The 13,862-nt window shown below is 48.9% G+C and overlaps 2 protein-coding genes across 5 annotated transcripts; one reads left to right on the top strand and one right to left on the bottom strand.

The window, feature by feature from the left end:
• LOC8065991 (probable inactive tRNA-specific adenosine deaminase-like protein 3) lies at positions 179-5,759 on the top strand. Of its 4 annotated transcripts, XM_021463800.1 has the most exons (11): positions 203-441; positions 1,074-1,133; positions 1,242-1,327; positions 1,409-1,460; positions 2,024-2,097; positions 2,729-2,850; positions 3,068-3,150; positions 4,256-4,337; positions 4,610-5,071; positions 5,182-5,291; positions 5,369-5,759. In XM_021463800.1, the coding sequence occupies exons 3-11, from the start codon at positions 1,267-1,269 to the stop codon at positions 5,559-5,561; spliced, it is 1,239 nt and encodes a 412-aa protein (XP_021319475.1). In that variant the 5' UTR covers positions 203-441; positions 1,074-1,133; positions 1,242-1,266; the 3' UTR covers positions 5,562-5,759. The 4 variants fall into 4 exon arrangements, with proteins under 4 accessions (XP_002447455.1, XP_021319475.1, XP_021319473.1 ...); XM_002447410.2 differs by lacking the exon at positions 1,074-1,133 and having other exon boundaries at positions 179-441; XM_021463798.1 differs by having other exon boundaries at positions 1,074-1,327.
• LOC8065989 (receptor-like protein kinase 2) lies at positions 8,207-12,486 on the bottom strand. The gene is made up of 2 exons (XM_002446023.2): positions 9,106-12,486; positions 8,207-8,989 (listed from the first exon to the last, which is right to left on the bottom strand). The coding sequence occupies exons 1-2, from the start codon at positions 12,044-12,046 to the stop codon at positions 8,412-8,414; spliced, it is 3,519 nt and encodes a 1,172-aa protein (XP_002446068.1). The 5' UTR covers positions 12,047-12,486; the 3' UTR covers positions 8,207-8,411.

Below are 13,862 nucleotides of genomic sequence, written 5' to 3'. Positions count from 1 at the left end.
CTATGGAGTTGCTCTAAGCATAGTTTTTTTTGGTTACCTAGTGCTAAAAGGCCTAAAATAAAACTAAATAGTTGTACAGCAAATCAGCCCAAAATAACATATTTTTGTCTCCCACCCAAGGCCCAACGAGGCCCAGCAGCCCAAAAAAACCAGCCTCCCCTCCAGCACAGGAACAGCTTCTCATTTTCTCCTCGAACGGCTGAACCCTAGCGACCAGGTAGCAGCGGCCGGCGACCGGCGGCGGAACGGGCGCACCTCCCGGCACCGCGCAGCAGCAGTGCCGGGCGTCGTCGCGGCAGCCAGTGGCGGGCAGGGGCGCTGGGCGCAGCCGCGAGCCGCCGCTGCAGCCGGGAGCGTGTCGGCGCCGACGGGGCCTCATTTTTCCCCCTCCCGCTTCTCGCCAGTCGCCTCCGTCCTCCGCGCACCGGCCGGCGACCCTGCGTACGCACCTCCCTCTCCCCTCCCGCCTCTTGAGATGGGAAGTGAACAGTCTCCAGCAGTTATAAAAAAAAATATTCTTGCCAAATTGCTAGGTTTAGGAAGTAGTTTAGCAATTTCTGCGAGGGGCAGACAATGGCGGGGAGCTGATTGCTTCCCAGCCTTGTCTCACTATGTGTGGATGAGGTTTAATCCCTCAAGCTTAGTTAGGAAATCAGTTATTTTTTCAACAAAGATGCTCATTCCCAGGAACTCTGATGTTTTAGCATTCAGTTTCGTCACTTTGTGGGTGCAAATGTCTAGAAGTTCGGTATATTTGTGTTTTCAGTGAAGTTCAAAGTGCAAGTGGAAGTCATAGCTATCTTTGATTTTCTCTTTGCTTAGCGCCAGACATTCATAATAGCGATAGTTTAATCCTGTTTTGGTATTCCAGACTGTTCTTAGTTCCATTACCATAAAAGGCTGGAGGCTGATTCAGTGGGGGGTATCAAAGAACAAAACCAAGCTCTAGCTTGTTAGAAGTATAGTGAAGTAGCTTCCTTGTATTTTGAATCTATATATTAGTCCAAATATCCATCAGTTCAGGCAGTAAATCCCTCTCTGTTCTTCAGTCTAGCTGTTTGTTTCCTTGTCAGATAGTTTAATTCTTGGCACTCATTTCCATGCTCACCAAATGAGTCGGGCCAAATTCCCAGGTATCGAAACACACCATAGGACTTTTCAACTCATTGGCCGCCCTGCTACGTTACAACTGCTTTGTTTACCTATCAAATTTCCCTTGATTTCTTTTTTCTTGACTTCAGCTTCTTCCATTGAGAATCGGTCATCATGGCTTGGGAACTCATTGAGGTCCCGGGCAACCTGAATCCCTCTCTCCAAGACTCTACTGGTATTCCCTTTAATTGATCTGATTTTTTTTTCCTGCTGTCGTGGTTTCATTTTATTAAAAACTGTTTCTTTGCCTTGCCAGTTGATGTGCTGGCCACCAAGATTGATCCCAAGCTAGCCAATACTCTTATTAGGTAAAGGACCTTTTTTTCCCTATTCTTTTGGTCTGAATTTGAACATTGTAGTAATACTCTTTACTGCTTAGGATTTTTTTACTTAAATTAACAAGAATTGGGGGCACTATCGCGTTATATTTATGATATTTTGGCTCAAATAATAGATGGTCGGATATGCTTTCAGTTGAGGAATGGTGTCCAGGAAATGAACCAATATCTCATTTTTGAATTTTAGTAACTCTTATTGAATAGGAACTAGCTGTTGTTTTTCCTGTACTCCTTTCATTTTTAGTTCAGTAATCCTGTTTCATCCACTTGGGATGACATTCAATTGCAATTTTTATATTTAGTTCTCTCTGCCAATATGAAATCAATGCTAAGTTTCTTGTTCTCATGGCCCATGTTTGTTATCTGAATTGGGTGGTTGTATATTGTCTCTCAGTTATGATGCAAACATGCTAATCTCTCTCTCTTTTGTAAGTTGTGACACATGTTTCTGGGTTCACTATTTGACCCAAAATCGACAAATCGTCCAATTTGTGTGTTAGCATGTGATGTTTTCTTGGTTTCGCTGCTTTCAGGCAGTTAAGCCAGGTATGCCCTTTGGAGAATCTGAGGCATGTAAAGCGTGTACGTCGACGTACTGAATGTGGCGGTATATGCACTTCATCTTGTTCTCTCTTTTTTTTGTTTGCCTTCTGAGAGCACTACTCATGGAAGACATGCCATGACTATCTAAAGATTCATGCCATAGCTGGAGACATGCTCCCTGGCATATCGATACATAAAAAACAATTGATTTTGCAGTGGAAAATAACCTTGTAACTGATTAAAATTTACTTTCACATGTTTATTAGTAGGCTTTTCACAGGGACGCAGGTTCAATTTTTAAGGTAGCTGCTGGATGCTTTTTATTTATTTATACTGTAAATGTTTGCACATGCAAAAGTAATTATTTTATCCTTTTATTCAAAGGCGTCCTCCTCTGCTTTGCCCATCAGAGACACGGAACACTTCCAAAGAATAAGGATAAGAATCATGACTCTGGATGGAACATAAACCGAGAAACTAACAATAGCAATATTTCAAGTTAGACCTTCCATGTAACAAGTAATCATGCCAGAAACCTTAATCTAAAGTTAGGAAATGCAGAACCACCACTGTAGCATGGAAACAAAAATGAGGAGCTCATCGTATGTTTTGTAAGCTAGGCTGGCTATTTAACTTATAATTATGTTGCATAACTTTATTAACTCTCTAATTCTATGTTATATTCTGTTTGGCAGGAAAATCTGAGCTATCAATAATCCTATGTGTTTCTACTGGGTCTGAACCTTGTAGCATACAGTTTTCTGAAGATCTACAAAAGATAGTGGATACTTATCAGCTGAGTCCTTTTACTGCGAAAGTAAGTAATGCTGCTATCTTTTGGGAAGCTTTGATTTTGTCATTTTTTATTGAAATTGTAGCATGTCATTCTGGCTTGTTGATAAAAGTTTCTTAACTTTTTTTTTAATATCTTACCACTCTAGATGCATCGAATCCTTTGGAATGACTGGTGTTATCTAGCTTCCTTGTGCCCTTGTCATATATTGACGTTTACTATTGGTAAAAGTCTTTAACAGGTTGCCAAGTATTGTGCTACATCAAAAGAGGAGTGGGAGGAACAATGCAAACTTTGGCCAACATCTTACCATCCTGCACATGAGTATGACCTCACTATGTGTCACATTATGCTCCTTTTGTTCTTGAACACGCAGGAGAACTGCATTTCATTGCATTATTAAGAAGATTAGAAGAAAAGAACTTGTTACAACTAGTTTCTCATATTACATTGCGCCTGTTCTTAATATACATGACCACAGCCTATCCATGTAGCCTCTACTGGCCTCTAGTGACAACAATACAACATGCCGTTAGCTCTGGCAAGGCACCACAGGAGTTGAATCGAGGGTGAGCCATTTTGAAGATGGCATCATTCCGGTGCTTTCAGATCATCCAGGTGCCTAGAATGACCTCGGAATTAAATCTCTTAGTGCATGACCATCGCATTGCGTCCACCTTCCCTGCTTCACCATTCTGCAAAGTGCAAACACCTTGTTATCTTGTCAGTTGTCACATTATGCATTTGCTGCTGTATTTTTACATCATTAATCTTGTCGTCTTCTAAAGATACTTCTGTTTAGTTCACTCAAACATACAAGATTTTCTAGGCCAAACTTGTAAGTAGATAAAGAAAATAATTCTGTAGCTGAAGCCCAAAAGGAACTAATTGCTAGCTATAACATTTCAGTTACCATCACAGCACTTCTCTGAAGATTTTCGATTCCCGACCACGGTTGCAGGAAATCTGCCCCATCTGATGTTGAAACACCAGCCATCTAGCGGCATGGCTCCATTCTGATATGCCACATATTTATTCTTTAGGCAGCTGCATTCATAAAATATTAATGCTTGTTGCTTTGACTTTGGTGGTAGCGCATAGCTGTAGGGCCTAGAATGTTTGGTGAATGCATAGTACCATGGGTGGGCTTCTGGTTTGTCTTCAAATTTAGGTCATGATTTACATCTGAATAATCATATCTTTTCCTTGAATATTGTTAAAATTTGCTACAGCATGTGATGCGATTACAGTAACATACTTTGCATCAAATTGGCAGGATTGTACATAGTTTTGTTGCCCGTGGATGAAGTTTTACTATATTTTATTTATGATAAAAATAGAGTTTTCCATGGAGGCGTGGATACTGCAGTTTTACTGAGTAGTATTCATGCAATTTTCTGCTCTCTTAGACTCCTATGTTAACTTACAGCCTTGATATTGTCCGTGGATTTCAAGAGGAGGAATTACCATCAATATTTAATTGCATGAAGACTGCTATTCAGTTATCAAAGGTAACCACTCTGGTATTCCTTAAACTTTTGAGGGGTATTACTTAGTAGGGCCATGAGCTATTAAATTTTGCAGTTACATATCCCTAAACTTGCTATGGTGCACTCAATCAGTCAAAATCTGCCTTCGTGTATTATGATGAATTTTTCATCAGGCATACTTCATCTGCCAAGCTTTGTTATTTACACAATTGTATCTTTACCTTGTTTGTTTGGTGTTTGATCAATTTTTGTTGTTGTTGCTAATTTCCATTTTGGTTCTCTTACTGTACTAGGCGGGCAATGCTGCAATCATTATTGATCCATCAAGCATGCAAATAATTGCAAAGGCCACCGACCAGACACACAAGCATGATACGCCTGAAGAAGGGAACACATTTTCTGAAGCGAATGCAGATGTGACCTGCTCTTTGAATGCATCAACTGATAATGACTGCAATTTGTCACTGCCAGGATCCTTTCTTTCTAAACGCAACAGCTTGAACATGGAAATCTCATGTATAAATCCTTGGGGATGGATGAGAAAAAGGACTTGTGAACAGAAGCCATTGCCCTGTGATGGCTGTTTTGCATGGCATCCTCTGAGACATGCTCCCATGGTTGCCATTGAAAATGCTGCTGAGAGGGATAGAACGATGTTCCCGTCTTCGACTTCAATAACCAAGCCAGATTCAAATGGCAATCCAGAGAACTGTTGTGATAATGAACCAGCAAAAAGGCTAAAGACGGATACAAAAGTGAGCTTTTTTGCTGCTTATAATTTCTCATTGCATTTTCTTATTTATTGTTGCAATAATGCATTTGATTTGTCCTACCTTTTTCTGACAAGCTCAAATTTAAACATCAGGATAATGAGCAATCGTCATCTGAATCATTCCGTGGTGACTTGTCTGAAACGAGTAGACCATATCTCTGCACAGGATTTGATATCTACCTTGTTTGGGAACCATGCACAATGTACGTTCAATCTTCATCCAGCTTGCGCATATTTTCTCTTACTGCTGATCTTACTTACGCGCTACTTTAATTTGAAGGTGTGCAATGGCACTTGTACATCATAGATTCAAGCGCGTGTTCTACGCTTTCCCCAATCCTGTTACTGGAGCACTCGGTGGAGTCTACAGGTTGCACGGGGAGAGAAGTTTAAATCATCACTACAATGTATTTAGGGTTTCAGTACCTGAGGCATACTCGAATGGTTTGAAGTATTGTTCGAAGGAATGCTGATCCAACATCCTGTTCCATTTTATTTAGAAAAAAAGGATCCATGACCTCCTGATTTGCACTATGGATGTCATTTTTTTTGCACAAGGGCTTCAGATTATACTTGTTCTTTTGTATCATTAAAATTTTACCTATGCTGTATCACTAAAATATGCTCCCTCCATTCCCATTAATATAATCGGATGCTATAGATTTTTCTTATGGGGAGAGAAATGTTGCAGTGGCCTGGAAGTTATTTTGTGTTTACTGTACTCAATTATAGCTGACTATGCCAATGAAGAATGTCAGGAAGAAGATAAACAAGAAGCACATGAAAAATACCAGCAATACGGCTAATCCCAACCAAAAAAAAAATCTCGTTTTTGGCAGGCAAACAATTTTAGCATGACTAAACATTTATAAAAAGAAAATATTAGCATCTATAAAACTGAGTAAGAGTATCATTATTTTAATTATAAAATATATTTTAATAGTTAGATGTTGAGTGTTTCCAACTCCAATGGGCCTCCTAAACAGGCCCTCATCCTAAATTTTAGGAGTTTGAGAACTCCAATAGGCTTTCTACTTGGGCTCTTATTTTAGGAGAGCTCCCAAATTCTAGTAGGAGGCCCCCAAGAACACGAGCCTCCTATCCTCTCCCCTTCCCGACGCCCCGGACGCCACCGCATGCCCCCGACGCCACCGCGCCACCGTGCCCCGACGCCACCTCGGCCGTGTCGAGCCGCCGCAGCTGCCACGCGCGCAGCGCCAGGAAGGCGCCGAGGACGACCTGCATTGCGACGGCCGCGGTTCCGAATGGCGATGGAGAAGCGCCTCTTGACGACGCCGGCCGGCAGTGAGCGAAGGACGGAGATGGCATCCACATCTTGGGCTCGGCCGCCGGCACTGGGGAACTGGGAAGGTGCTGGCATGCCTACATCACCAGCTCCGACACCCACCCCAAGTCCGGCCCGTTCTCCTCCGTGACCGCAGGCAGGACGGGGGCGGACGACGCCGCCTGGGCCTTCCTGAAGCTGAGCTCCCGCATTGCGAGCATCAGCTCCTCCATCTCCGCGTCGGCGGCGTCCAACGACGGCTCGTCGATGGCGTCGACCCACCTCCGGCCCGCCTCCACGGGAGACACCAGGGGCGAGTCCCAGAGCGGCGCCAGGGTGGACTTGGGCGAGAGGGAGAGGGAGAGCGGCGAGCACTCGTCCTTGGCCCCGGCGCGGAGCTCGGTCGCGGTGTGCGCGAAGAAGCAGACGCGTGGCGGGCACCGTCGCGCGGCGAGGGGGCAGCGGCGGCGGAGGCGGAGAGGAGGGACGGGGAGGCGAGGAGGAGGAGCGGGAGGAGGAGGGTCTGCGTCGCGGCTCGGGCGGGTGCAGTGGGCCGCGGGCGTGGCGTGGGCGGGGCGCGGGCGGTGGCGCGACGCGCGGGTGGGGCACGGGCGAGGCTGCAATGGATTTTGGGCTGGAGTTGGACTCAATTTCAGGCCCCTATTGTATGCAGCCCAGCATGCAAATGAAAAAAATAGGGGCCCAATTTGCATGCTGGGCTGGAGTTGCTCTAAGGGCCCTTAGCCACCTTTTTCTTTCTTAGGAGTATAATATAATGATATACAATTCTTCAGTATGTTAGAGAAAAGTATTTTATAACATAATATTGATACTACTTTTTTATAAACTAGATAAATACCCATGCGTTGGTCTTTGCATCAGAACCTGATAGAACAACGTGTGTCGATTGAAGGATGAATAGTTCCCTCTATCCTAGTCATATCGGATATTTAACACTAACTTACATTATTAAATATAGACTAAAATAAATATAGATTAACTACACAGATTGAGACTAAAATAAATATCGGATATTTAACTCTAATTGCACAGATTGAGACTAATTTATAAGAAAGCCTAATTAGTCCATAATTTGTCAGTGTGGTGCTACAATAAATATGTGTAATAATGAATTAATTAGACTTAATAGTTTTGTCTCGTCAATTCCTCAACTCACTACTACAGAAAAACTTTACCATAACTTTTTTTTTGGCCCTTGGAGGCGGGCAGACTGGTGGCCTGCCTCGGTTAATCCAGGCCGGGGTACCGGGCCAATAACTTCCTCGGTTAATAGGTTAACCGAGGCGGTCATTATAACACAACCGTCACAGTTAGTGACTACTGTGCAACTAGTGTTAGTGCTAGTTAGCATCCGAACGTTCGATTTGACACGAATTAAACGCTAGCCCCTAGATCCATTTTATATTGCAACACATGTGCTTACCACAAACTATGTAAGGTGAATTTGAGTAATTTGTTATTTGCATATGTCTAAAACTATTTTATTTGATTTTTAGGAGATTGTTTTATTTTTGCACGGAGAGAGTTTATTCCTCTCATTTTTTCGTGTGCGTGATCTGTTTCATCAGTGTCAGCAAAGATTTCCTGTATATGAATATGTGCGTGATCTTTTTCGTTGTCATAAGCAAAGTCCTTCCCGAATTCCTTGGTTTGAATATTTGCCTGATCTGATTCATCGACTGTGTAATCATGATTATTTTCCATGCAGAAGTGTTTATTTTGGAAACAGGTTTTTTTGGCCATATATCTCTGATAATGCTTGTGGTGCACAGTCAGGCACTCCCTCTCGTCAGCAAATCTTGCACAACAGCATTGGAATGCAACCAGATTCTCACCTTTTATTCGAACAGAGAAGCATACACTGATCACTCATCAAAAGCCAACTCGATCTAGTCCTAGGTCCTGGGAACAAGAACAAATGCCCCTCCAAAAAAAAGGAGAAAAAAAAAACAAAACAAAACTATCCTCTCATTTACACAGCTCACAGAAGCTTGCTCCAACAGTTGAGCAACACTGATCAGCTAAAGGGTGACTTGGCCTTGTTGGACGAGGAGTAGATGGCAGAGAAGCTGCTACTGCTGCAGCTATGGCTGTTGCTGGGTCCTCCCTGCCGGCACAGCGGCGGCGTGCTGGACGTCGACGACGCCGACGACGCCGACGTGGCCTTGGCAGCCGCTAATGTCGCCGCCGCCGCGTCGTTGGCATGAACATGATGATGATGAGGCGGCGGCGGCGAGGAGCCTCCCTTGAGGAGGACGTCGACGTTGTTGGCAACGTCCTCGCGTTCAAGCCGGATCTCCTTGAGCATCGCCGCCACGTCTTTCATGGTGGGCCGGTCGTCGGGCGCCGCGCTGACGCACAGCATCGCCACCCCCATCACCTGCATCATCTCCTCCACCTCCGGCCTCGACCTTCCCCTCAGCGCCGGGTCCAGCACGTCGCCGCGGTCCCTGCTCCGCCGCACCCAGTCCACCACGTGCTGCCCCTCCGGTATCGTCGGGTCTATCGGCTGCTTCCCCGTCAGCACCTCCAGCACCACCACCCCATAGCTGTACACGTCGCTCTTCTCCGTGATCTTCATCATGTACCCATACTCTGCATTTCATCGTTTCTTGTTCAATTCGTCGTCAATTTGTTCATCAATCAATCAACAATTTTGATTTCATCAGAAAGAAATTCAGTCATTCAGAAATTCATGAGAAATTGATTACCAGGGGCAATGTAGCCGTAGGAGCCGGCGACGGTGTTGGAGGAGCGGCCAAAGTCGCCGTCGTCGACGAGCTTGGCGAGGCCAAAGTCGGCGATGTAGGCCTCGAAGTCGAGGCCGATGAGGATGTTGTTGGCCTTGATGTCGCGGTGGACGATGGGGGGCACGCAGTCATGGTGGAGGTAGGCGATCCCCTGGGCGGCGCCGAGCACGATGCGGTAGCGGACGTCCCACTCCAGCTGCGCGGCGCCGGCGCCGGCGCCGCCGCGGCGCTCGTGGAGCACCGCGCCAAGGCTGCCGTTGGCCATGTAGTCGTACATGAGCAGCCGGGTCGTCTTGTTCCAGCAGCAACCCAGGAAGCGGACGATGTTCTTGTGCCGGATGGATCCCAGCGTCCGCACCTCCGCCGAGAACGAGTCCCGGACGCCGCGGCCGCCGTCGACGTCCGCCGCCGCCGTTTTGCACGTGTGGGTGCTGGGCCACAGCTTCTTCACGGCGATCACCTCGCCGGTGTCGATGCTCACGCGGTACACCACGCCGGAGCAGCCCTTGCCGATGATGTTTCCGTCCACTAGGCTCCTCACCACCTGGTCCACCGAGAAGCTCAGCTTCTGGAACGGCGTGAACTGCCACGGCCACGACAGCTCGCCGCCGCTCTCCGAGTCGCTACCCCCGCCGCCGCCGCCGCCGTTGCCATTCTTTCCTCCGAACCCCATCCGCCGCGCTCGCAGTATGCCGATCATGCCGAGGACCATCGCCACCGTCGCGGTGACCAGCAGCACGATGGCCAGCTTGAGACGGTGCGCGCGCTGCGCCTCTTCTTCGGCCGTGTTCGTCACCGGGTGACCGTCGGCGTCGATGCTGACGAAGCATACGTCGCCGCCTTTGGTGCAGAGCCCGGCGTTGCCGGCGAGGCAGGACGTCGAGAGCTGCCGGAAGAGCTTCGTGTCCGGGAGGTACCCGGAGAAGTTGTTGTTGGAGACGTTGAGCGTGACGAGGTTGTCGAGCCCGGCGAGCGGCGCGAGGCTGCCGTCGAGCGTGTTGTACGAGAGGTCCAGCACCGAGAGCTTGCTCAGCGCCGAGATCTTCGCCGGGATCGGCCCGGTCAGGCCGTTCCGGCTCAAGTTCAGCGCGATGTCGAGCCCGTCGATGCCGCAGAGCTCGTCGGGGATGTTTCCGGTGAGCTCGTTGTCACTCAGGTCCAGGAGCTCGAGGTTGCGGCACTTCCCCAGCGCCGGCGGTATGGGCCCCGACAGCGAGTTGCCGCTGAGCACGAGCCTGCTCAGCGTCTCCAGCCTGCCGAGCGCGTCGGGCACGGCGCCGGTGAGCCTGTTGTGCGAGACGTCGAGCTCCTGCAGGCCGTGCACCGCGGCGAGCGACTCCGGCAGCGGCCCGGTGAGCGAGTTGTTGCTGAGGTCAAGCATCTGGAGCTGCGAGCAGTTTCCCAGCTCGGCCGGCACGGGCCCCGCCAGCCGGTTGCTCCCGAGGTCGAGGAAGTTGATGCTCTTCATGCCGGCCACGGCCGCCGGGATGGAGCCGGCAATGCGGTTGCCGCCGAGGCGGAGGCGCACGAGGCTGGCCGCCTTGCCGATCTCCGGCGGCAGCGGGCCGGAGAGGTCGTTGGACAGGAGCAGCAGCTTGGTGAGGTTGCGGAGCAGGAAGAGGCCCGGCGGGATGACGCCGGTGAGGTGGTTGTGCGAGAGGTCGAGCGCCTGGAGATTCGACAGGGACGCGAGCGTGGGCGGGATGGCGCCCTCAAGCTGGTTCTGCCACGCGAAGAGCACCTGCAGCGCCGTGAGCCGGCCGAGCTCCGGCGGGACGAGGCCGGAGATCTCGTTGGTGTCCACCTGCAGCTGCACCAGCGACGTGGCGTTGGCGAGCTCCGGCGGGATGGTGCCGGTGACGTTGTTGTCACTTAGCATAAGGTCCTGCAGCGCCGCCAGCCGCCCCAGCGACGGCGGGATGACGCCGGAGATGGCGTTGATGGAGAGGTCGAGCGAGACGAGCGAGGTGAGGTTGCCGAAGGAGTCCGGGATAGGCCCCGTCAGCGCGTTCTGCCATAGCAGCAGCTTCTGCAGCTGCGGCAGCGCGCCCAGCGACGGCGGCAGCGGACCCGACAGCGAGTTCTCGTACAGGTACACGTTGGTGAGGTTGGAGCAGTTCCCCAGCTCCGCCGGGATCCCGCCGGACAGCGACGTCGTGTAGATGGACAGCGTCTGGAGACTCTGCAGCTGTCCCAACGACGCCGGCAGCGGGCCGGAGATCTTGGTGTCCGCGAGCCCCAGCACGACGAGGTTGGAGAGCTTGGAGAAAGACTCCGGTATCAACCCCGCGAGTTCACGGTTCCCGCCCGCACGCAGCGACTCGAGGAGGCGCAGGTCGCCGAGAGACGGCGGGAGGTCGCCGGAGAGGCGGTTATCGAAGAGGAGCAGGTTGGTGAGCGTGGGCGCGAGGTACGCCAGCTCCGGCGGGATGGAGCCAGAGAGCTGGTTGGAGTTGAGTGCCAGAGTCTGGAGCGCGGAGGCGTTGCCGAGCGACGGCGGGATAGGGCCGGTGAGCGCGTTGCCGCTGACGTCGAGCACGGCGAGGCGGCGGCACCGCCAGAGGTCGTCGGGGACGGCGCCCGTGAGGTTGGCATCGGAGACGACGAAGGAGACGAGTCCCGGCAGCGCCGCGCAGAGGCCTGTGGCGGGGAGTGTGGCGCCCGCGAGGTGCACGGACTGGAACGACACGGAGCTGACGGTGGTGCCGGTGCAGGAGATGTGGGACCAGTTGCATGGGGACGAAGCGGCCGGTGACCAGTCCGGTGGGCGCGTGGACGTGGTGTTGAGCCAGGACGTGAGGAAGGCGACCTCTGACGAAGGCGAGGCGGCAGAGGACGCGGCGAAGAGGAGGAGGTGGAGGTGGAGTAAGAGAAGGGGAAGAAGAAGGTGGCGGCGGCGCATGGGGCTTGGTGATGGGTGCAATGGAAAAGTGTGGTCTCGGGCTCTCGGGTCGGGCGGTGCCCGCCGCAGAAATGGCACCAAGCACCAAGCAGAAGGGCTGCTTGCCCTGGCTGGGGCGCCGGGCGATGATCTCAATGGAGACGGACGGAAGAAGAGAATGGATTCAATGCAGGGGGCCGGAGGAGGAGACGAGGAGGAGGCTGAGAGCTCGCACGCTGTCAGAACCTCTCTCTCTCTCTCTGTGTCTGTCTTCCTCGAAACCCTCAAAGGTGTTTGCTTGTGTCCTGCTTCTTGTTGGAGTTGGAGGAGGAGGGAGGTGGACGATGCCGATGCTGCAGCATTGGGCTCCGGCCACGAAACCCTCTCGATGGCTGCAGTGCTACTACTTGTTCTTTCTCATTTTTCTCTAGGGGGTGTTTGGTAGTGTGCGAGCGCATTGGAGAGCGGGAAAGAAATTAGTGGGGGGCACACATGGCACTGACAAATTAATTAAGAGCATGGAGGGAGGGATTAGTTAGGCCTGTCTTTAAAATTCCAAAAGTTTACAAAATTTTCCATCTCATCGAATCTTACGATACATGTATAAAATATTAAATATAGATAAAAAAAAATAAGTAAAAATATAATTTACCTGTAATTCGTGAGATGAAACTCTTGAGAGAGGGATTAGTTTAGTGGAACTTAAGGTCGATCGCTTGGTTGCACGAGTTAAAGTTTACCGTCTGTCACATCGAATGTTAATTTAGACACATACATGACGTACTAAATATATACTATTTATTAAACTAAAAACACAATTAGAGAATAATTTACGAGACGAATCTTTTGAACCTAATTAATTTATGATTAGACATTAGTTATCAAATAAAACAAAAATACTAAAACAACGTCAACCAAACACCCACGACTGGTGCTGCCTGCTCTGCCCTTCCTTCAGCTAGCCATTTGAGGCCTTGTTTAGTTTTCAGAAAATTTTGCAAAATTTTTCAGATTCTCCGTCGCATCGAATCTTTAGACGCATGCATGGAGTATTAAATATAGACAAAAATAAAAACTAATTACACAGTTTGGTCGAAATTGACGAGACGAATCTTTTGAGTCTAATTAGTCCATGATTGGACAATATTTGTCAAATACAAACGAAAATGGTATAGTGTCGATTTTGCAAAAAATTTTGGAACTAAACAAGACCTGAGTATTTTGTGTGTGTGTGTTGTATAACTATTTGAATACTTTTTTTACATGCAAATGCAAATTAAATTGCAACGCAATGCTACCACGAGTTCACGACAAGTGTGCTGGGCAAGGATCAGGCAGGCACTCGTGACTCGTGGACCTACGTGGTGGATTTGTGAGAGTGCCAAAAGTGGTAGTACAAAGTAGTTGACTAATCCCATCAAATGTGACGCTAATGAATTTTCTATATGGAGTATGCAATATGCATGCTCGTGGGGGGAAATAGGTACAGACTATTCCAATAATTCTACTTTTTATAAAATTTTTTTATTGCACTAGCTTAAAGCCGATGTTTATTGGATATATTATAGGCTTGGCCCATACAGTATTTAAAAAAAACAATAAAACTCTATGGCACATAATATTAAGCGATACATGGTTTTATGTCGTACGTGATTTTGACTGATTGTTGACTTAGTTTATATAGTTGAAATTTATCCATCTTAATTTAGAAGCTAAAAAAAGATATAGGTGTGCCACACAAGTGCGCGCACGCACCGCCGGCCGGACCATGAGCGTGGCGTGGCGGGTGAGTATGGATGGAAACAGAGCCTGGCGTGGCGGGTGAGTAGGGATGAAA

Source organism: Sorghum bicolor, chromosome 6 (genome assembly GCF_000003195.3).
Source record: "Sorghum bicolor cultivar BTx623 chromosome 6, Sorghum_bicolor_NCBIv3, whole genome shotgun sequence".
NCBI classification, from domain to species: domain Eukaryota; kingdom Viridiplantae; phylum Streptophyta; class Magnoliopsida; order Poales; family Poaceae; genus Sorghum; species Sorghum bicolor.
This window is presented reverse-complemented; position numbering and strand designations above follow the sequence as displayed.

Coding starts and splice junctions, on each gene's coding strand:
- LOC8065991 (XM_002447410.2), top strand. CDS start 1,267: ATGGCTTGGGAACTCATTGAGGTCCCGGGCAACCTGAATCCCTCTCTC. Junction 2,851..3,067: donor TGAGTCCTTTTACTGCGAAA/GTAAGTAATGCT, acceptor AGTCTTTAACAG/GTTGCCAAGTATTGTGCTAC. Junction 4,338..4,609: donor CTGCTATTCAGTTATCAAAG/GTAACCACTCTG, acceptor TTACTGTACTAG/GCGGGCAATGCTGCAATCAT.
- LOC8065989 (XM_002446023.2), bottom strand. CDS start 12,046: ATGCGCCGCCGCCACCTTCTTCTTCCCCTTCTCTTACTCCACCTCCAC. Junction 8,990..9,105: donor CTACGGCTACATTGCCCCTG/GTAATCAATTTC, acceptor GATGAAATGCAG/AGTATGGGTACATGATGAAG.